The sequence below is a fragment of the Fusarium verticillioides genome, chromosome 6, assembly GCF_000149555.1.
Source record: "Fusarium verticillioides 7600 chromosome 6, whole genome shotgun sequence".
In the NCBI taxonomy this organism is placed as follows: Eukaryota; Fungi; Ascomycota; class Sordariomycetes; order Hypocreales; family Nectriaceae; genus Fusarium; species Fusarium verticillioides.
In genome coordinates, this window is record NC_031680.1 from 393,417 (window position 1) to 413,993 (window position 20,577).

The 20,577-nt window shown below is 50.9% G+C and overlaps 7 protein-coding genes and 1 non-coding gene across 9 annotated transcripts; 6 read left to right on the forward strand and 2 right to left on the reverse strand.

The window, feature by feature from the left end:
* Window positions 1-741: 741 nt before the first annotated feature.
* Window positions 742-2,850, reverse strand: FVEG_13173 (hypothetical protein; the record flags this gene model as incomplete). Its single annotated transcript, XM_018902553.1, has 8 exons — window positions 742-944; window positions 997-1,159; window positions 1,207-1,291; window positions 1,337-1,407; window positions 1,455-1,470; window positions 1,521-2,249; window positions 2,297-2,593; window positions 2,641-2,850. 8 exons carry the CDS (start codon window positions 2,848-2,850, stop codon window positions 812-814), a joined length of 1,704 nt encoding a protein of 567 aa, XP_018761318.1. The 3' UTR covers window positions 742-811.
* A 701-nt stretch (window positions 2,851-3,551) lies between these two features.
* On the forward strand, window positions 3,552-5,174 carry FVEG_13172 (beta-lactamase). Its single transcript, XM_018902552.1, has 4 exons — window positions 3,552-4,180; window positions 4,225-4,516; window positions 4,576-4,775; window positions 4,839-5,174. The coding sequence occupies exons 1-4, from the start codon at window positions 3,656-3,658 to the stop codon at window positions 5,052-5,054; spliced, it is 1,233 nt and encodes a 410-aa protein (XP_018761317.1). The 5' UTR covers window positions 3,552-3,655; the 3' UTR covers window positions 5,055-5,174.
* A 309-nt stretch (window positions 5,175-5,483) lies between these two features.
* FVEG_13171 (hypothetical protein) lies at window positions 5,484-8,303 on the forward strand. The gene is made up of 3 exons (XM_018902551.1): window positions 5,484-5,675; window positions 5,740-7,570; window positions 7,618-8,303. Exons 1-3 carry the CDS (start codon window positions 5,549-5,551, stop codon window positions 8,165-8,167), a joined length of 2,508 nt encoding a protein of 835 aa, XP_018761316.1. The 5' UTR covers window positions 5,484-5,548; the 3' UTR covers window positions 8,168-8,303.
* A 160-nt stretch (window positions 8,304-8,463) lies between these two features.
* Window positions 8,464-8,537, forward strand: FVEG_17460. Its single transcript has one exon. It is a non-coding gene; the product is annotated as a tRNA-Val (tRNA).
* Window positions 8,538-9,135: 598 nt separating this feature from the next.
* Window positions 9,136-11,129, forward strand: FVEG_13170 (hypothetical protein; the record flags this gene model as incomplete). The annotated part of the gene is made up of 6 exons (XM_018902550.1): window positions 9,136-9,175; window positions 9,222-9,457; window positions 9,506-9,871; window positions 9,914-10,334; window positions 10,385-10,719; window positions 10,765-11,129. The coding sequence occupies 6 exons, from the start codon at window positions 9,136-9,138 to the stop codon at window positions 11,089-11,091; spliced, it is 1,725 nt and encodes a 574-aa protein (XP_018761315.1). The 3' UTR covers window positions 11,092-11,129.
* A 402-nt stretch (window positions 11,130-11,531) lies between these two features.
* On the forward strand, window positions 11,532-13,450 carry FVEG_13169 (hypothetical protein). 2 transcript variants are annotated; one of them, XM_018902548.1, is made up of 3 exons: window positions 11,532-11,774; window positions 11,834-12,307; window positions 12,351-13,450. In XM_018902548.1, the coding sequence occupies exons 1-3, from the start codon at window positions 11,548-11,550 to the stop codon at window positions 13,273-13,275; spliced, it is 1,626 nt and encodes a 541-aa protein (XP_018761313.1). In that variant the 5' UTR covers window positions 11,532-11,547; the 3' UTR covers window positions 13,276-13,450. The 2 variants fall into 2 exon arrangements, with proteins under 2 accessions (XP_018761313.1, XP_018761314.1); XM_018902549.1 differs by lacking the exon at window positions 11,532-11,774 and having other exon boundaries at window positions 11,798-12,307.
* Window positions 12,270-14,939, reverse strand: FVEG_13168 (hypothetical protein). The gene has a single exon (XM_018902547.1). It carries the CDS (start codon window positions 13,915-13,917, stop codon window positions 13,558-13,560), a length of 360 nt encoding a protein of 119 aa, XP_018761312.1. The 5' UTR covers window positions 13,918-14,939; the 3' UTR covers window positions 12,270-13,557.
* Window positions 14,940-15,345: 406 nt separating this feature from the next.
* On the forward strand, window positions 15,346-20,321 carry FVEG_13167 (hypothetical protein). The gene is made up of 2 exons (XM_018902546.1): window positions 15,346-18,351; window positions 18,397-20,321. Exons 1-2 carry the CDS (start codon window positions 15,474-15,476, stop codon window positions 20,199-20,201), a joined length of 4,683 nt encoding a protein of 1,560 aa, XP_018761311.1. The 5' UTR covers window positions 15,346-15,473; the 3' UTR covers window positions 20,202-20,321.
* Window positions 20,322-20,577: the final 256 nt, after the last annotated feature.

Genomic DNA, 20,577 nt, shown 5'->3' on the forward strand with positions numbered 1-20,577 from the left:
TGACTATTACCGAGTTGAAGTCGCGTTACCGAAGTTTGCCTGTACAGCCGGGTTACCCGTCAGACCATACCCGCCGAGGAGATGCAGGTACATTTCAGCCTGTCAGAGTTTGAGATGGGGCAATTCCGAAAAGGAGATGGCAAGATTTGGATCTCGGGAATGCGATGATACGCGGAACTGCCGGATAACGTGCGTGCGATTAAATGTGACGATTTGACGCGATGCGATGCGGCCGGAATATAAATACGCGCGACACTTGCTTCAGTTGGCTCTGATGCAAGCTTGATGCAAGATGGCAGATGCTCAGGGAATTCACTGCGCATGGAGATTGATACGACGCAACGATATTATGATTGGCATAGCCGTTAGAAGATGACTAGGTAATTGGCGTGCAATGTTGAACGCGACGCGACATCGATGTTGGTTAGAGCAGACATCAAGGTACGTTTAGACGCCGCGATTGCGATGATAGTAGCCAAAGGTAAATACCAACACATCACTCACTCAAACGAATGACTTGCAATTGAGAACAGTAGGGGCGAGACTTCATTGGTGCTCATCATTTGAGGCCCGGAAGTTATTCAAGGGCTGTCAAGGTCATCCGCCTCACAAAGACTCGGCGAGCCTCCGAGTGCAGCGAATTTGAATCAAGACACTAAATCTCAGAAGCCAAAGACATCACTCAACGACCCAATGCGATGCCATAGTATGCAAGAACAAAACATAAATTCATAGCTAAAACCTAAGTCTACCAACTTCATACTCCAGCAAGAGCTCGAGATAGCTAGAGTACGAACCCCGCACGTCTCGTCTATTTATTCTTGACGACCTCAAAGCCCTTCAGCGTATCAAGCGCCTCCCGAATCTCAACCTTGTACGCAGGAATACCACCAGAGTAACAAACAGGCTCGTAAATCTTACCAGGAATAGAGCCGCCCATGTATCTACACTCATCGTCAGCCAAGTCATTCATTCTGTAGCATAGGGGGTACTTACGTGGAGCGAGTAGTAGGGAAGAGAGTCCTGTTGTTAAGCTCAACAATATGCTTCTTCCATTTCTCGCCGGCCTCCTTGGTGGGGTTGAGGTACTTGATGTCGTTGTTCTTGATCTTGTCGATGGCGTCGACGATCCAGCGGCCTTGGACGGCGACGGATGTAGCTGGCTTTGTTAGCGATGAAGATGTTACTGGGGCAAGGGTGACTTACGGCCGTTGCTGAGAAGAGTAGGGCCGTGGGGACCGTAGATATGGAACATGTTGGGATAGCCGGGGGTAGTGACGCCGAGATAGGTCTATAATGTTAGTGCTGATATGAAGATTCAAGAAGAAATACATACCGTCGCGCCAGTCTTCCATTCCTTCTCGAGTTCAGCGCCCTCGATGCTCTGAAGACCAAGCTGCGTCATCACTAAAACCATTAGTATCTTCAACTCTCTCTTCCAAAAGCGTACTCACCACCAGTGACGACATCCTATAACCGTTAGCATCTCTTCTCCACCAAATCTTCTGGGGAACACTTACAAAGCCCGTCGCAACAGCAATGACATCGAATTCATGGTGCGTCCCATCCTCAAGCGTAATACCCGTCTCCGTAAACTCTTTGATCGCATTGTTCTTGATGTCCACAATATCCACATTCTCCCTGTTGAACTGCTCGTAGTAATCATACTCCAAGCACGGGCGCTTAATACCAAAGTAATGCGGCATGTTGTCCACCGTCGGCGCAAGGATATCCCGCTTCTTAGGATCACCGATCCTGCTTCGTGTCTTCTTCGCCCAGAACTTGTAACTCTCCTTGTTCGCCTCAGGGTTGAACAGGTTATCCTTGTACACAGCAACCCAGTACCTGAAACCGCCATCCTTCCAGACCTGCTCGTACAGAGCCTCGCGGTCCTCAGGCGTGTCGTCAAAGGTGTTCTTCTCGTACCAGTCATAGTGGAAGCCAGCGAAGCAATCTTCGCGGTAGCGGAAGAGCTCGGGGTAGAACTTCTTAGCTTGGTTTTGCTCTTCGGCGGTGGGGTATTTGCGGCGCATGGGGACGGCCAGGTTGGGGGTTCGTTGGAAGACCTTGAGATGGCCGGCTTCGGGACCCCAGGCCTGTGTGATCTGGACTCCTGAGGCGCCGGTGCCGATGATGGCGCAGCGCTTGTTGGTGACGTCGACTTTTTCGTCGGGCCAGAAGGAGGAGTGGTGGATTATGCCCTTGAACTTGTCCATGCCAGGCCAGTCGGGGATGTATCGACGGGCAGCCTATGAGGTTAGTCCCAGATCACCACGGAGGACTGTGAAAGACTTACGAAACCGGTTCCGAGGACGAGATACTTGGCCTTCGCGACGCGACCGTCTGCAGTGCGGATATGCCAGCGACCGCTCTCAGTGTCAAACTTGCCGCCTACAACAACAGTGTTGAAAGCAATATCCTTCTTGATATCAAGGACCTTGTCGACATGATCGAAGTAAGCGCGGAGATCAGCGTAAGTAGGATAATTGCAAGGCCAAGTCCAGGTATTGTAAACCTCAGGCCAGCTGAATTCGTATTCAGGCACTTCGGAGTCGACACCAGCACCGGGGTAGCAATTCCATCGCCAAGTACCCTATTCTGTTAGTCTCAAACCATTGGGTAGATTGTCGGTTTACTTACACCCGTGTCGTTGCCAGCTTCGTAAACAACAGTCTTGTAACCGCGATCCCGAAGAGTCTTGAGCATGAAAACACCAGCGAAGCCAGCACCCACGACAAGAGCGTCTACCTCGAGATTATCGGCATAGACACCTTTATCATCATGATGCTCGACGGAGTAATCTGTAAGCTCAGTGTTGAACTTCTTGTGAATTGGGATATTCTCGCCCATTGTGAAAGAGTATTGTTTAAAAACAGAGTAAATGCTTGAGATGAAAAGACTTGCTTGTGATGAGAAGACTCTAGTTTACAGGAAATACAACCAGTTTATAAACACCATTCGTCATCTGCATATGCATGTTGGTCCTGCGGTTCATCAAATCGAAACACCTTGCATTCCCCGTGAAACTCTACAGTAGCATCATGTGAAAGGGCACCGCAAACCGGCCTCCGTTCCGCCCTGCGTAACTGCGTACCCGCATCCGCCTCGTCACATCCAACAACCCCAGCTCCGTCCCTGCAATGCCACCAAACGAGACACAGCGATGTTACAGCACGTCGTCCTTCCCCGCACGCTCTACCCCGGATCGAACCCCACGGGGCCTCGGACGCCGTCAACTGCCGAGCGCACGCGGCGCCGCACCCTCAATGAATCCAGAATCAAAAGTCCAGCTTGGAGCTTTTGCGTTTTACCCCTCGTCTGTGCACTCGTATCTGCGGATGCGGGTCCGCAAGCTTGGGGAAGGGATCTACGCTGGAATCCTTGGTGTTTCTTGAACTCTGTTAGATTGCGAGGGGGCGGGGTCGCGATGAATAGAGTATGGTGCGTGCTGTATGCAGGTGGTGCCCTGTCATATGACTAGATAAACCTTTGTGAGCTGGCGCGGGCCACGAGCCAAGGCTGCGCTATCTTAGAATCATAGCGCCATTGTTCGACTAGCAGTATAAATAGATGGCTTCACTAGGGATAGACGTCAGTTCTGTAACAGATTGATCAACCCCCATTCAAAAATTTTAGACCATACGTTTTGCCCAACATGCCTATCACTGCTCAAGCGACTTCCAAGCTGCGCAGCATAATCGACGATGCATGCGCCGACCAAAAAACTGGTATTCCCGGTACCACGGTCGTACTGGTCGACAAATCCGGTGAGATATTCGCTCATTCAGCGGGTACGCGCGGTGTCGGGACCAATGAGCCCATGACGCTCGATAACATTTTCTGGATCGCCTCGTGCACCAAGATGCTTGCTGGCGTTGCGTGCATGCAGCTCGTGGAGCAGGGAAAGCTTAAACTCGATGATGGTGAACATCTTGAGAGTCTTGTTCCTGAGCTCAAGGGTCTCAAGGTCTTGAAGCCTGATGGGAGCTTTGAGGACAAGAAGAATCTTATTACGCTGCGCATGCTGCTGACACATACTGCTGGCTTTGGATATACGTTTTTTAATGAGCGCTTGAGGGATTGGAGTCATCCTGCGGGTATTGATGAGTTTTCTGGTCGTATTGAGGATATCGTCAAGCTTCCTCTTCTGTTCCAGCCTGGCGAAGGCTGGGAATACGGTGTAAGTACATTTTCTTCGCGTCTGAACGTCGGCTAACATTTCAGGTCGGAATTGACTGGGCTGGCATCGCGCTTGAGCGAGCCAGCGGTCTGCGTCTCAATGATTTTCTCCAGAAGAACGTCTTTGCACCTCTAGGCATCAAAAACATGTCCATGCTGCCCGGTAAAGAGATGCGCGCGAAATTAGCTCACATGCATCAGCGCGACGCAGACGGTACACTGCGAACGCGCGATCATCTCCAGCGTCTTCCTCTCGTGACTGACAACGCGAGCGAAATCGCTTCAATTTTCCATAGTGGCGGCGCGGGAATGTTTGCGCAGCCCCAAGAGTACGGAAGTAAGTAATTAGTACAAATGGTTAATGCTGTGCGGGTGAATGGATGCTGAATTAAACAGAGGTTCTCACTGTTCTGCTCAACGGTGGAACATGTCCCAAGACAGGCGCCCAGATCCTCAAGAAGGAAACGGTCGATCTCATGCTAAGCAACAGTATCGAGAAATTCCCAAACTTCAGCCGTCAGCCCATCCCAGCTGCCAAACCAGATCTGACCAACCCTATCGGCGAGCTATACCCCGTCGACGGAAATCCACCCCAGGTACGACGCTCCCTTTCCTCCCCCGCAATTCAGCAGACACACACTAACCATTGGGACCAACAGGGCTGGGGACTGACATTCATGCTCACCAATGGAGGCTTCTCAGGGCGGTCGAAGAGCACGGTTCAGTGGGCTGGATTGGCTAATCTCTGGTGGTGGGCTGATCGCGAGCACGGCATTGGAGGGATGGTGTGCACGCAGATTCTGCCTTTTGCTGATGCCAAGGTCCTGGGTCTCTGGGCCGCTGTTGAGACCGAGATTTACAAGGCTGTTCTGTAGATGAGATGAGATTTGAGATCTAAGTTAGGCTAGTTGAGAGTCAGAATCGAAGAGTCAGCCAAGACATTGCGGCGTAGCCCGTTGAATCCCGAACCTCCACAGCCTCTCAGTGCTTTCGCGTAAAGTTACACATTGACCTCGATTTTGGAAGAGTCTAGAAACTCTGATCATCTCGATCTAAACCGTAAAATCATTAGAAATGAGGCTGTTGTCTGTTCGCTAGTCGCCAGCCAGCATTTCCCAGGGGTCCCCTCCCCCTCTCCCAGGACAAACTTTGGTTGGATGCACTAAACCAAAAGAGCAAAGAACGTGGGGAAACAAACGCTCGGATCAGGTGGGAATCCGGGGTTCGGGAGGGGGGCCTTGGGCTTGGGGGGCTTATATCTGCAAGGGAGGGGAGGGGGGGAGCTTTAACCCAAGTTCCGCCCACTTTTGTCGCTGATGCAATTTTTCACGCTACCATCTCTCATCCTCAAGGCCCCTATATCGACATCATGAAGAGAACGCAATATGCCTGCGATCAGTGTAGAAAGTCAAAGAGGGGCTGCGACGCTCCCCCGTTGGAGATTCCGAGAAATATGGATCCTCTCCGCGATGGCAAGATGATTGTGGGCGAGAAGCGTGAGATCCCCCCTCCCCCCGCTTCAGTACAGTTGAGGGTACGGGAGTGCTGACAATTGTGTAGCACCTCTAGCTCAATCGTCGCCGTGTTCGTACTGTACAAAGACTCACAAGAAATGTACCATGAACTGGGCGTGGACGCAGATTCAGATCTCTTATGCTCTCGCTGCGGCTGCGCGGGGCGAACCAGGTATTGAATGCATTGTCCCCTCGAGGCGGGATTCAACCTCCACACGACGAGAATCGACATCAACGGAGAATACACGCGATACACCGAATTCTATTGTCCCAGATGATAACCCTTTTGATGCGCAATCAGCAGCGCAGTCTTTTGTCTCGCAGTCTCTACCTCCAGTGCCCGTCTTTTCAGAGATCGACACCAGTCTAAACGTCCCCTCATTTCTCGACAATTCATCATCCCTCGATGCGCTACCATTTGACTTTGTGCCTGAACAGACAGAGCCTGTTGACTCTAATTTCTACGGGATTCAGTTCAAGGATCTGACTGCACCTGAGGAACCGTTGAGTGAACCCTGGGAATTCTTCAAAGACTCGACTGTCCCGCCTGAACTTCAAATCGACGCTGCGTCAATGTCGCAGTTCCCCACCGTGAGTCCCACGGAACCTGCACAGTCTCTCATCGCAGTCAGTCCGAACAATGAGAAGGACTGGCGGAGAACGAAACGGCGTCGTGTGTCGACTACATGGAGCGATACGCAGAGTAGTTCTTTATCGTCCTTCACTATGGATCAGTCGATGATGACAAAGTCTAATAACCTCATGATCTCGACGAATTTGCTGCAGATTTATCACGATGTCTTGGAGCATAATTTATCGTGTTGGTTGAATGAAGTTACGTGTCCGTTCGGTCGCCAGCAAAAGACTATCTCTCAACCAGGGAATCTTGCTGAATGGGGATCTTCATGGACGAATCGCGTTCTGCGACGGACTATGAATCTCGATCGCGTGGCTCAATCAACACAACTGATTCACATGACCCGCCAACAAGACTCAGCGACCGCCAAGGCTCTTCATCTCTGCATCATGGCCTTCGCAACACAATGGGCTCAAGGTTCACGACGGCACAGAGAACGATATCCCTCACTAGACGACATCGCAGAAGAGAACCCACTAAACGAGTACATGGACGACTTTAAAGAAGAATTCGATCGTCACCTTCAACGCAACATCTGGGATCAAGCACGTCGCGCGCTAGACGACGTCGCAGATGTAGAATCCTACCGCGTCGTCTGCGCAGAAATGATCTTTGGCCTCACCCAGAAACCTCTTGATCCTGAAGACACAGAGCACAGCGACGTCGATACATCGGGTTGTTTCGAGGACGTATACGACATGCAATCCGTCGCCGACGAAATCGCCAGCATAATCGAAAACGACGGTCCGCCAATTTTCATGGAGCGCGCGGCGCGAAAGATGCACACGCTAAAATACCGCTTCGACGCTGAGAAAAAGGGTCTCACCAAAGGCCGCAAGCGCGCTAATCTCGTGGCGTCGATGAGCAGTGAAGATGCGGGTACTGTGAGTTTGCTGTACTGGTTGATGGTGATGTTTGATACGGTTAGTTCGACGATGAGTGAAAGGCCGCTTGTTGTTGTGGACGCGAATAGTCAGCATGATGATGCGCGTGGTGACACAGATTGGAATGTCCCGCTGTTTATTCAGGATAGTCTTGAGAAGCCGAGGCAGAATGTGCATTGGCCTTGTTCATATGAAGAGGCTGCTGAGGCGGTTACGAGATCTGCGCCGGTCAAGGTGTTGATGTTTCGACATGTAGCGTATTTGCAGAATTTACTGAGACAGGGAGAGTCTGGGGAGAAGGTTGAGGAGTTTATTGAACGGTCTGCAAGGGTTTATCGCTACTGGAACACGACATAGTAAGTCTCACTGCCTCTGGCTAATATCCTGATACTGACTTTTCCAGTGGCACGTTCTTTAGAGAACTTCTTCAAAACTACAACTCCATCCCAGGCCGCATCCAAAGCTGGTTCATCTGCATCTGCGCCCACTGGAATCTCGGCGTCCTCCTCCTCGCCGACCTAATCCACCACATAGACGAGCACGCCCTCGGCCTCCCCGCGCCGAGCCAATCCCGCTCCAGCTGCAAATGGGTGATGCGGATCCGCGAGCGCAGCGCCCGAGAGCTATCCGACCTAGCGCGCGTGACCGCCCCGGACAACAGGACCTTCATCGTGCCCACGCTATCAGAGTTTCACCACGCGATAAACCAGTGCATGATACTCACGGAGCCGTGGACGGTCATTCTGATACGTGCTTTCAGCAAGGCGGCGAATTTTTGGATGGCCGAGGTCAATGAGCTGCTGCAGGTTGATAGGGCGGGGGAGGAGTTGGAAGAGAGGTTGGGGAGGGGGGAGGAGTGTATTAGGATTCTGTGGATTTTGGGGAAGAAGAGTGATATTGCGAGGAGGTGTGCTGAGACGTTGAGTAGGGCCAAGACGAGGTTGCCGGTTTGACGATGCTATTCCGGAATGGTAATAAATGAAATTGGGTTTGGTGGGGTACACGAATACAGATCATAGGCGTTACAGGCAGTCGGCATCTTGGTCAACGAATAAGTCATGAATAAAATTGATATGGATGGTAGAAGCGTCTTGCAGCTCCCATTACCTATGTTGATACACACAGCGACGTTGCAAACTCACTCAATAACCTTCACCGTTCAAAACACTTCTGGCCAATCCGTGCTGTGAGTGTCAGCGACTTGGACTCTAATTCGCACACGTCTTTCAACCAATCAAAACTAGTGCTCGGTTCCGTGGTCTAGTTGGTTATGGCATCTCGTTAACACCGAGAAGGTCCCCGGTTCGATCCCGGGCGGAACCACGTTTTTTGCCTGTCGTCAATGGGACGTGAATGCGATGACTGCTTTTTGGCCGAATAACGTCCAGTTCTATTTTTTATAGCTGAGTTTTTGCTTTCGCTATTCTAGATATTGTAGCATGACACCTGGGTAATTGGCTTCTTTACCTTGAGCTCTTAATGCCAACCTCATTCCGTTCAATGAGACTTTACTGAGTTTGAGTTTATCGCGTATCACAATCTTAAAACTCCCAATCTTGTACCTGCATCTATCGTAGTGCAACGATGTATATGCAGAAGAACAGATGTATTTCCACAGACACAGCCATTTCTTCATTCTATAACCCCTCAAAAGCTAATTATTCACTAAAACCGTTAAACCCAGTCCTCCAGGGTAAACCCGCGAAGATCCCTCACGTGTCTTCCCCAGATTTCCCCACACTCCTCAATCCCCCCCCCTCTCATTGGTCCACCCACCATACCATCTCAACAGCTCGGTATCTCATCCGCGGAACTTGGAGAGGCAAACCTCGGTCCATCAATAGCTTAAAAACATCAATCAACCTCCCAATCCCATCCCCGATCCCCCTCATTACCAAATCTCACTTTAAGCACTACAAAAATGGCGTTCTACCCTCCCTCTTGGGTGCCTAACCTCCCAGGTACTGTTAGCGCCCCGCCCCCCAGAAGCAGTACTAACTGGTGTAGAAATACCTGATTCAATCAGCGTAGCAGACTTTATCAATACTGAAAAAGCAGGCCGAAGAGCATTTGATAAGTCAAAGAGGCCGTATACGTGTGGTGTTACGGGGGATTCGTGGACTGCGGAGGATGTTGCGCGGCGTGTTGACCTTCTTGCGAGGGGTTTAGCGAAAAATGTCGGGTTTGATCCGAATGATGGAACGGCTTGGGATAGAGTCGTGGCGATTTACGCCCTCAATACGGTAAATCCCATTTTACCCAATATGTGAGTAGATCTAATGACTTCGCAGATTGATTACATTCCCGTCACGCACGCTATCCACCGTGTAGACGGTATCGTCACGCCCGCTAGTTCAGCGCACTCAGCGTCTGAACTGGAACATCAACTTCGATCATCTGGCGCAAAAGCACTATTCACTTCCGCTCCTCTTCTCAGCACTGCTCTCAAAGCTGCTTCTGCCGTTGGCATTCCTAAAAAGCATGTTTTCTTACTCCCCTTGCCTAAGACTCCCTCTGAAGAATCCTTCAAAACTATTGAGGACCTCATCGCAGAGGGTAAGACTCTACCGCCGTTGGAGTTATCACCTTGGGTACCAGGGCAGGGAAAACGGCAAGTCGCGTATTTGTGTTACTCAAGTGGTACATCAGGTCTTCCCGTACGTATCTCACATTCTTCTTGTTCTGTCTAACAAGTTTAGAAAGCCGTTATGATCTCTCATTACAACGTCATCGCATGTACCCTTATGATACATACCTTTGAGTCTGTAACCCGCGCCCAGGACAACATCGACACGCAAGTAGCTCTGGGTCTTTTACCATTCAGCCACATCTACGGTCTCGTTGTGATCGCTCATATAGCGCAGTATCGCGGCGACGAGATCATCGTTCTACAACGCTTTCAACTCGATCAATTGCTAGCTGCTATTCAGAAATTCCGCATTGAGCAACTCAGCGTCGTACCGCCGATCATCGTGCAGATTCTGAGTAACCAGGATAAGTGCAAGAAATACAATCTCGACTCGGTGAGGCTTGTATTCTCAGGCGCTGCGCCCCTGGGAGGCGAGACAATCCAGAAATTACTCGAGTTGTATCCAAAATGGAGAATCAGCCAAGGCTACGGTACGCTCATTACCACTAATATCTCTTCAAACCTCTAGCTAACAGACCAGGTCTAACGGAGGCTTCACCATCGGTATTTCACACCAGCGAAGCAGATCCCGTTCTCGGCTCATCAGGCTCTTTACTCCCCGGCGCAAAAGTCAAGATCATCGACCAGCACGGCGCTGAAGTCACTACCTACGAAACACCAGGCGAATTATACGTTCAAGCGCCGAATGTAGTGCTAGGATATCTTCATAATGAGAAAGCTAACGCTGAGACGTTTGTGCACCGTGATGATGGGCGGTGGTTGAGGACGGGCGATGAAGTCCTCGTGCGGAAATCACCACGCGGGAACGATCATTTCTTCATCGTCGATCGAATCAAGGAGCTTATAAAAGTCAAGGTACGCCCCCTAAACCCTTCCTAAGAAACATCGCTGATTATTCAGGGCCATCAAGTTGCCCCCGCAGAACTGGAGGCGCATCTCCTCGATCATCCGTACGTAGATGACTGTGCAGTCATAGGCATTTTGGACGAGCGCGCAGGCGAAGTGCCGTTAGCGTTTATTGTCAAGAGCAGGAAAACGAATGGTTTAAAGGAGGAGGATGTTGTGAGGGCTGTTTGTGAGCACGTTGAGACTCACAAGGCGAGGCATAAATGGTTGAAGGGCGGGGTTAGGGTGCTGGATGTTGTTCCTAAGAGTCCGAGTGGGAAGATATTGAGGAGGGTTTTGAAGGCGCAGATCAAGGCGGAGAAGCCTGTTGCGAAGCTTTGAGTTTCGCTACATTGGTACCAGAGATAGATATTGAGTTTGTGACGTGGCCGTTGAGAGACCGTTTTGTGCTCTCGGCAGTTGAATGCTTGTCTCGTCAACAGTGGGGAAGCTTCGGTACAGCTTCAGTGCATCTTCACTGAAGCAGCATCAACAAATACGACATGTTACTTCAATTGTTGGCCATAATACCTCATGACTTCAAGAAATTGACAATTTTATAGCTAAGTAATTACATCTTCTGCAGTGAGTACAATCTCGAATGCGCGAAATAAGCGCTTACAATCCTGAAAAGCAAATGAATACACGATGACTGGCCAAGTCGGGTGTCCCCTCGAACAGAAGTCTGGCCTCAGCACTAGCAATGCCAGGAACCAATACAGTCAGCACCATTGGCAACCCACCGCTCATCAAGTAAATCCGCCTAAATTCCTCCATCCTCTCGCATCCACAGCGACAATGAATTCTCAATCTCTACTAACAAGTCTCGTAGACTATCGTGTTGCGAATGTCACAATTCTGAGCACGACCGTTTTGGCGGCTATAGTGGCGCTCGCCCTGCTAAACCGCCTACTAACTCCCCGCATCGACCCACGCGAACCGCCCGTCGTGAAACCGTCGATTCCGTGGGTAGGACACATCATCGGGATAATTCGTCACCAAGCAGATTACCCCAGAATCATCCAGTCCGTCTCTCCCTCCCTCTTCCCAATCTCCTCCTCAATCACTGACACATCAATCGCAGCAATGAGAACCCTCACGTTCAAATCGCGACCCTCCCAATGCTCAACGGCAAAGTCTACGCCGCCTTCGATCCCGCCCTCCTCCAAACCCTCCTCCGCAACAAGACCGCGTCATTCGAGCCCTTTGTCTTCGACTACGCGAAGAAGACCTTTGCGCTGAAGCAGGAGACCTTTGAGAAGGTTAAAGTTCCGGGCGTTTACGATGAATTTACCGAGGCGATCCATGCGAGCTTCCAGGTTAGGCATTTGCAGCAGATGAATGTGCATTTCTTGGGGAGCATTGCTGCGAAGCTGAACACCGCGACGATACGTGCTGATGCGATCAATGCGGGAAAGGAGACGGTCACAAATGGAAGACTACACGTTGAGAATTTATATCTTTGGTGTCGTGATGTTATGAGCCTCGCTACAACGCGTTCTCTCTACGGCGACACTGATCCGTTCAATCGCGATCCCTCTTTAATTGAAGACATGTGGTATGTCCCCCCATCACACGTTAACGCATCGCTAATGAACTAGGCTTTTCGAAGAATCAGTCCCCTACTTCCTCCTCTCTCTCTTCCCCTCAATTACAATGCCAAAAGCCTACAAAGCGCGCTCCACGCTGCAAAACATCGCGTGCAAATGGTACGCCCAAGACCACGACATCCACGACCCCAGCGTCTCAGCCCTCGTACGAAACCGCGCCGGCGCACTGCGCAAGAACGGTCTAACTGGGTATGAGATTGGCAAGTTTGAGGTTATTCTCCCGAATGTGGCGACGCTTAATGCCGTGCCGACGTTTTACTGGCTTTTGCTGTACATCCTCGACCGACCGGATCTTCTTACGCGAATACGAGCCGAAGCTGAGGATGCAGCTGTTATAGAGGAGAATAATGGAAAGCGGAGTGCGACGTTTAATATTGTGGATTTTGAGGAGAAGATGCCGCTGCTGGTGAGCTGTTATCGCGAGACGTTGAGGCTTGCGAACCAGACTCTTAGCATGCGACGCATCCTCCAAGACACGAGCATCACGACACCCGAGGGAACAACATATATTCTCAAAAAGGACACAGACCTACAACTCCCCGCTGGCGTAGCACACTACGAAGACAGTGTCTGGGGCGCAGACGTCAACGTCTTCAATCCAGAGCGTTTCCTCCCCGCGTCCAAGGGCAGCGCAGAAGACGAGCGCAAGCGAAAAGCAGCTTATATACCCTTCGGCGGCGGTCGCCATCTCTGTCCAGGCCGAAACCTCGCTTTCGCAGAGATAGTCGGCTTCGCGTCTGCATTACTACTAGGTTTTGAGATTAAAGCTGTAGACATGGGCTTTGGCGATGTCAAGAAGTTGGGACCGCAGCTTGCGGGGGGCACGGTGAGGCCTGAGAGGTATGGCGCTGGGTTGGGGGCCGAGATACAGATGAGGCGGGGATGGGAGGACGTGGAGTGGAGGTTTGAGTGTTGATGCTTCGATTGGGGAAGTAATGTGATGTATTATTTCTCATCAATAGTGTTGGCTTTGCTAGTACAGTGATTGACCCCAAATTCGATGGTACAGACGTCGAAAAGCCCTTGTTGTTTGATGTTTTGTGGTTTTTTGTCGAAATGCAGAATAAAGCAAAACCCGTTGATTGGCCGTGTCATGAAAGACCCCAACTCCGTCGCGTGTATTCCGTACCGTCCCAAGCCCATTCAATCATTTTCCCATCACGACTCCTCCAACCCAATATCACATATCGCATCTCAATTAACCGCTCTTGGAAGCACTTCCGTTGGTCTCGGGCTTTTCCTCCGGGACTCTCGTCTCAAACATCAGCACAGGCTGGTACAGCTGTCGACCATGCGGACTGTGAACCCAGATGTCCTGGGGCCACAGTCGCTGCTGGGACTCAATGGTGATTGTACGACGATGATCCAAGTCATATTCGGAGAGGGGAGCGGGGATGGGGAACGTCTCGACGTGGTATCGAGACAGATTGGCAGGATTAGGACCCTGCGTCGATCCCGTGGCCGAAGATGGCGTGCAGCAGCTCTGGCTCTGGCTCTGGCTCTGGCTCTGATTCTGGGGCGTGTTCGTGTTGCCGTTCTCTGGGACTGCCTGACACATGGTTCTTTACTGTAGATGATGATAATTTATATAAAAAATGTGTAGTGTTCTTGAGATGCGTTGTTTGTGAATCGATGCCTTATTGCCAGTGAACATTGGGGGGGATTGGCCCTTCATATAGACCGCGGCCAGCGGTAGCATGCACGCGGAATTGCCGTTCGCCCACACAAGCAAAATGCAGCATATCTACGCCGTAGCGAATCAGGAGTCTCGGTCCGGGTCCAATGATCGCGACAGGGCTGCTGGGCATCCAATTCCCTTGAGGTTTGTGCAACACAAGGCCTCCCTATGCATTCGAGGCTTGCATTTGGGCTGGGTCTGGGCCGAGGGGAAAAAGAAGAAATCTGAATCGTATGAGCGGTACATGTCGCAGCACTTTTGCATCAATTTCGACGCTGAAAAGTCACACGTCTCCGTTTTAACTTGTGTGTCTTGACTCTCTGGTGATGGTGTTTTAGAGCCTCAAACTTAGCTTGGGTTTAGCTTCATGGAAATAACTCAGGTACGAGATCAGATAAAAACCGCGCGGGTACATCTCCCGCTAGGAACATTTTCATCCGTAGCGCGAGAAATGGTGGCCTGTCTCTGTCGGCGGTGAATTGGCGCCCGCCTTTGGGGCGCAGCGATATGAGAGGTCGAGCTGAGACAGACACTGGAACATTTCACTGCAGGCGTCTCGAAATGGCAGCGTTGATGCCCGATAATCATCGGAGACCATGGTCTGATTTTGATCTGATCATGTTTCAAATAAAACGGTCTAGACTAGCTCACTTGGTCGGGCTCGGGTTGTTTTTCATCTGGTGGATTCCTGGTAATCGGAATGTTTCAGTGCCATCGTGCGATGCTGCATTTAGTGACAAGTGATGGGACTAGCGGTGGAGATTTGGGGGATACAGTGTATGAGTGAGTGAGTGAGTGAGACGGGGGGCTTTGGGTGAGAACGCCGCATATGGGATAATCGAATTTTTTGGCCACGGGGGCAGTTACACAGCATTCACAAAATCTTACACGCAGGAAAGACATTGAATGCAATGAATCGCACAGATCGAAAGGAATAAAACAAAATTGTCAATATCCGTTATTAATAAGCCCTAATCATGTCCTCTCCTGGGTGGGTTGCAACCCAATCGAGACTGATACGATCTAACAAATATTTCGATCAATCAAGGTTTAAAAGTGTATGACAAGCCGATAATCACAAGCTCCAGCTAACGGCACTTGTCGTCGGTCGGACAATTAAAAATGCCGCTGCAACGTCATGCGTAACCCAACTCGTAGCGTCTGTTCCTCGCACGTTCAAGATTAATCTGTCCGAGGCACTAATTGACTCTCCTGATTACTCCAGGGTAATCTGCTCTTTTTATCGATGACGCTCCAATCTCCACTCAACGCCCGGACCGCGTCGCAATTCCAGCATGTCCGAAAGCCCGACTAGACTGTTCTTTGATGTCGTCATAGATAAATCACAAGTGAAAAATGTCTGTTTATTATGGCCAATGCCCGTAAACCGATAATGTGCTATTCGTGATCGTTACTCTGAGGTTATCAACGTCAAAATGGCTGATCAGAGACCTACGCCTAGGGATGAAGACATCCCAGGCGGTTTCCCCGTTACGCCAAGCGTCAACTCGATTACCCCAATGGGAAACGCTGATAGACAGCTTGAGGCCGGGTTTGCGGGCCGTGATACTGCGGCTGCGGCTGCGACGTATGATACTGTCACCGCCGGCAGTTCAGCCTCACCCGGTACAGCTGGGGCGTTAACCTCTGAGCCTCAACAGCCTATCCTCGATCGCAATTCTTCTTCGAGCACTGTTCTTCCCCACCGCGAATCATCTGAAGAGCAGCGCAAGAGTACATCCTCCAACGATGATGCGCCGGTCTTTGCCCCGATCAAATCTCACACCGAGAATGAGGAACCGCCGCTTGAGAAACGCAAGTCTCATCGTACCGAAGATGATCTCTTCCGCGTGCTCTCGCGTCGACGAACGAACGCCTCTACACCCGCTGAGAAAGAAGAAGCCAACGAAGATAACGAGGAACTCGACCGTCTCATGTCTCGCATCTTCGGTCAAAAGCGCCAGGAACAAAGCGAAGAAGAGAAAACGCGTCACAGCGGTGTTATCTTTCGCAACCTCACCGTTCGCGGCGTCGGTCTCGGTTCAAGTCTTCAACCTACAGTTGGCGATTTCTTCCTAGGTCTACCGCGCAAACTGGGGAAATTGTTCACCCAAGGACCTAAAGCTGCGATGGCGAAACCACCCGTTAGAGACCTCATCAGTAACTTCGACGGGTGCGTTAGACCAGGTGAACTCCTCCTTGTGCTCGGTCGTCCAGGTGCTGGATGTAGTACGTTCCTCAAAACATTCTGCAACCAGCGCGCGGGCTTTGAATCCGTCGAGGGAGATGTTACATACGGTGGAACCGACGCAGCGACCATGGCGAAAGATTTCCGCGGGGAGATTATTTATAATCCTGAGGATGATCTTCACTACGCCACGCTGTCTGTCAAGCGCACTCTTACTTTTGCGCTGCAGACTCGCACGCCTGGTAAGGAATCTCGTCTGGAGGGCGAAACGCGCCAAGACTACGTCCGTGAATTTTTGAGAGTTGTTACGAAGCTCTTCTGGATCGAACATACCCTCGGCACAAAAGTCGGCAATGAGTTTATTCGTGGTGTCTCAGGCGGCGAGCGCAAACGCGTTTCTATCGCTGAAGCGATGATAACGCGTGCTTCGGTGCAAGGCTGGGATAATTCCAGTAAAGGCCTTGATGCAAGCACGGCAGTGGAATACGTCAAGTCTATTCGCGCAATGACCAACATGGCTGATACATCCACCGCTGTGTCGCTTTACCAAGCTGGTGAAACACTCTACGACCTTGTGGATAAGGTCTTGCTTATTGATGAGGGAAAATGCTTGTACTTTGGCCGCGCAGAAGATGCAAAGAAGTATTTCCAGAACCTGGGCTTTGAGTGTCCTGAGCGTTGGACGACGGCGGACTTTCTGACGAGTGTGACGGATGAGCATGAGCGCAGTGTTCGTGAGGGCTGGGAGGATCGGATCCCGCGCTCAGCGGGGGAGTTTGCAGATGCATATCGTCGCAGCGAGGATTACCAGAAGAACCTCCGAGACATCGATGACTTCGAAGGTGATCTTGCAACACTAGCTGAAGAGCGGCGCAGGAACGAGAGTGAGAAGAGCAAGAAGAAGAACTACGAGATTGCCTTCCACAAACAGGTCCTCGCCTGCACCCATCGTCAATTCCTCGTCATGTTCGGCGACAAAGCATCTCTCTTCGGAAAATGGGGCGGTCTGCTATTCCAAGGCCTCATCGTCGGCTCCCTCTTCTACAACCTCCCCGACACAGCAGCCGGTGCATTTCCCCGCGGCGGTGCCCTGTTCTTTCTTCTTCTCTTCAACGCCCTCCTCGCATTAGCTGAACAGACTGCTGCATTTGAGTCAAAGCCTATTCTTCTCAAGCACAAGTCATTCTCGTTCTACCGCCCTTCTGCATTCGCTATCGCCCAGACTGTCGTTGACGTCCCGCTTGTTTTTATACAAGTTATCATCTTCAACGTTATTATCTACTTCATGGCGAATCTTGCGAGAACGGCGTCGCAGTTTTTTATATCGAATCTCATTCTTTGGTTGGTCACCATGGTGACGTATGCGTTCTTTAGGGCTATTTCTGCTTGGTGCGGGACGTTGGATGTCGCGACGCGGTTTACGGGTGTTGCGATTCAGATTCTCGTTGTGTACACGGGATATCTCATTCCGCCAGACTCGATGCATCCTTGGTTTGGATGGTTACGATGGATCAATTGGATTCAGTACGGTTTCGAGTGTCTCATGGCTAATGAGTTCGCTTACCTCACACTCACATGTGAACCGCCGTATCTTGTCCCTCAAGGCCCGAATGCACGACCTCAGAATCAGGGCTGTACTCTCGCGGGTGCATCGCCTGGTTCAACGTCTGTATCTGGCGCGGCGTACATCCAACAATCCTTCACATACACACGCTCCCATCTCTGGCGCAACTTTGGCTTCCTCTGGGCATTCTTCATCTTTTTCGTGTTCCTCACTGCGTTGGGTATGGAACTCATGAAGCCCAACGTCGGAGGCGGGGCGATCACAGTCTTTAAGCGAGGACAAGTCCCTAAGAAGGTTGAGGAGTCTATCGCGACTGGTGGTAGAGCCAAGGGCGATAAGCAAGATGAAGAGACTGGTCGACGTGATCCTGTCGCAAATGGTGATGCTGAACGGACAAAGAGCGATGAACAGATCACCCAAGAAGTCGCAAAGAATGAAACCGTGTTTACGTTCCAGAACATCAACTACACTATCCCCTACGAAAAAGGCGAGCGAAAACTCCTCAACGATGTTCAAGGCTACGTTCGCCCTGGTAAATTGACCGCTCTCATGGGCGCATCCGGTAAGTCCACTCTTCTCAATCAACAGCCAACACTAACATTTTCAGGCGCTGGTAAAACAACCCTTCTCAACGGCCTCGCCCAACGTCTCAACTTCGGCACCATCACAGGCGATTTTCTCGTCGACGGGCGTCCCCTGCCTAAATCCTTCCAGCGCGCAACTGGTTTCGCTGAACAGATGGATATCCACGAACCCACCGCCACCGTGCGCGAAGCCCTCCAATTCTCTGCTCTGCTCCGTCAACCGAAGGAAGTATCCAAGCAAGAAAAGATGGAGTACTGCGAGACTATCATTGATCTTCTTGAGATGCGCGATATCGCTGGTGCGATTATCGGCACTGTTGGACAAGGTCTTAACGCGGAGCAGAGGAAGCGCTTGACGATTGGTGTTGAATTAGCGAGTAAGCCGGAACTGCTTATGTTCTTGGATGAACCGACTTCTGGTCTTGACTCCGGCGCTGCATTCAACATCGTGCGTTTTCTGCGTAAACTCGCAGATGCAGGCCAAGCTGTTCTCTGTACAATCCATCAACCCTCCGCCGTCCTCTTCGAAAACTTTGATGAGCTTCTACTCCTAAAATCAGGCGGTCGCGTTGTTTACCACGGACCTTTAGGCCATGATTCAGAGAACTTGATCAAGTACTTTGAGTCTAATGGCGGCCCCAAGTGTCCCCCGCACGCTAACCCAGCGGAGTACATGCTCGATGCGATTGGTGCTGGAAATCCTGACTACGATGGTCAAGACTGGGGTGATGTCTGGGCGGAGTCTTCAGAGCGACAGAAGCGATCTCAAGAGATTGAGGAGATGATTGAGCGTCGACGTAATGTTGAACCGTCAAAGAGTCTTAAAGATGATCGCGAGTATGCCATGCCGCTATCTACACAGACATACGCCGTCGTTCGTCGAAGTTTCGTTTCGTTCTGGCGGTCACCTGATTACATCTTTGGTAACTTTATGCTTCACATCGCAACGGGGCTCTTCAACTGTTTTACCTTCTACAAGATCGGCTTCGCATCGATTGACTATCAGAATAGACTATTCTCCATCTTCATGACGCTTACGATCAGTCCACCCCTCATTCAGCAGCTCCAGCCCGCCTTTCTCAAATCGCGCCAGATATTCCAGTGGAGAGAAAACAACGCCAAGATCTACAGCTGGGTAGCTTGGACCACCGCCGTTGTCGTCGTTGAAATCCCGTATCGTATCATCGCGGGCGGTATTTACTTCAACTGCTGGTGGTGGGGAGTCTTTGGCTGGCGCGCGTCAGCCTTTACATCTGGTTTCGCATTCCTGCTCGTTCTGCTCTTTGAGCTGTACTACGTCTCCTTCGGCCAAGCCATCGCTGCTTTTGCACCCAACGAACTCCTCGCATCTCTCCTCGTCCCCATCTTCTTCCTCTTCGTCGTTTCCTTCTGCGGTGTCGTCGTCCCGCCTCAAGGTCTCCCCACTTTCTGGCGCGAATGGATGTACTGGCTCACTCCCTTCCACTACCTCCTCGAAGCGTTCCTAGGCGCTGCGATTCACGACCAGCCTGTTCGCTGCGAGGAGGGTGAATTCGCGCGCTTTGAACCGCCGAGCGGGCAATCGTGCGATGAGTACGTTGAGCCGTTTATCAAGCGCGCGGGAGGGTATGTTACTACTGGATCAGATGGGTACTGTGAGTTTTGCCAGTATGCGACTGGCGATGAGTTTGGAGCGGGGTTCAGTGTGTACTACAGGAACATCTGGAGGGATTTTGGCATTTTCTGCGCTTTTATCGCGTTTAACTATGCGGTGGTTTACTTTGCTACATGGATGCGGTTCAGAGGGAAGAATCCGTTCAAGGGATTGTTGCAGAAGAGGAAGGCTTAGTTGAGATGGCAGGAGTTAGTATGGTGATGACTTGGTTGAGTTTGTTGTAATATGGAAGTAGGTGGCCTAGATTGTTTACATGCATAGAATAAATTGATCGTGTTGCGCATTGAACCGGTATTTCGTGTTTCGCAGTGTTTGTGATGCGATAAGCCGCCGATAAGGATAAGGATAAGGTTGAGGATAAAAATACGATCAACCTCACATGATCAGGAACTGCGGGGAGCCAATACGCGCATAACGTACGCCGTATTCTCGATTGAACAAACAACAAATGCATCACGCCTGAACAAGTACATTCAAAATAATAATAAATCCCTCGCCAAGAATCATTCATCTCCAGACGTGACACATACGGAACAACTCATCGCCTCAC

What these genes read in the sequence shown, in the direction of transcription:
- FVEG_13171 (XM_018902551.1), top strand. Translation starts at nt 5,549, where the DNA reads ATGAAGAGAACGCAATATGCCTGCGATCAGTGTAGAAAGTCAAAGAGG. An exon ending in GATGATTGTGGGCGAGAAGC is followed by an intron (nt 5,676 to 5,739) that starts GTGAGATCCCCC and finishes ACAATTGTGTAG; the next exon opens with CACCTCTAGCTCAATCGTCG. An exon ending in CGCTACTGGAACACGACATA is followed by an intron (nt 7,571 to 7,617) that starts GTAAGTCTCACT and finishes TGACTTTTCCAG; the next exon opens with TGGCACGTTCTTTAGAGAAC.
- FVEG_13172 (XM_018902552.1), top strand. Translation starts at nt 3,656, where the DNA reads ATGCCTATCACTGCTCAAGCGACTTCCAAGCTGCGCAGCATAATCGAC. An exon ending in GCGAAGGCTGGGAATACGGT is followed by an intron (nt 4,181 to 4,224) that starts GTAAGTACATTT and finishes CTAACATTTCAG; the next exon opens with GTCGGAATTGACTGGGCTGG. An exon ending in TCGACGGAAATCCACCCCAG is followed by an intron (nt 4,776 to 4,838) that starts GTACGACGCTCC and finishes TGGGACCAACAG; the next exon opens with GGCTGGGGACTGACATTCAT.
- FVEG_13169 (XM_018902548.1), top strand. Translation starts at nt 11,548, where the DNA reads ATGAATTCTCAATCTCTACTAACAAGTCTCGTAGACTATCGTGTTGCG. An exon ending in GATTACCCCAGAATCATCCA is followed by an intron (nt 11,775 to 11,833) that starts GTCCGTCTCTCC and finishes CATCAATCGCAG; the next exon opens with CAATGAGAACCCTCACGTTC. An exon ending in TCTTTAATTGAAGACATGTG is followed by an intron (nt 12,308 to 12,350) that starts GTATGTCCCCCC and finishes CTAATGAACTAG; the next exon opens with GCTTTTCGAAGAATCAGTCC.
- FVEG_13167 (XM_018902546.1), top strand. Translation starts at nt 15,474, where the DNA reads ATGGCTGATCAGAGACCTACGCCTAGGGATGAAGACATCCCAGGCGGT. An exon ending in CGCTCTCATGGGCGCATCCG is followed by an intron (nt 18,352 to 18,396) that starts GTAAGTCCACTC and finishes TAACATTTTCAG; the next exon opens with GCGCTGGTAAAACAACCCTT.
- FVEG_13168 (XM_018902547.1), bottom strand. Translation starts at nt 13,917, where the DNA reads ATGTGTCAGGCAGTCCCAGAGAACGGCAACACGAACACGCCCCAGAAT.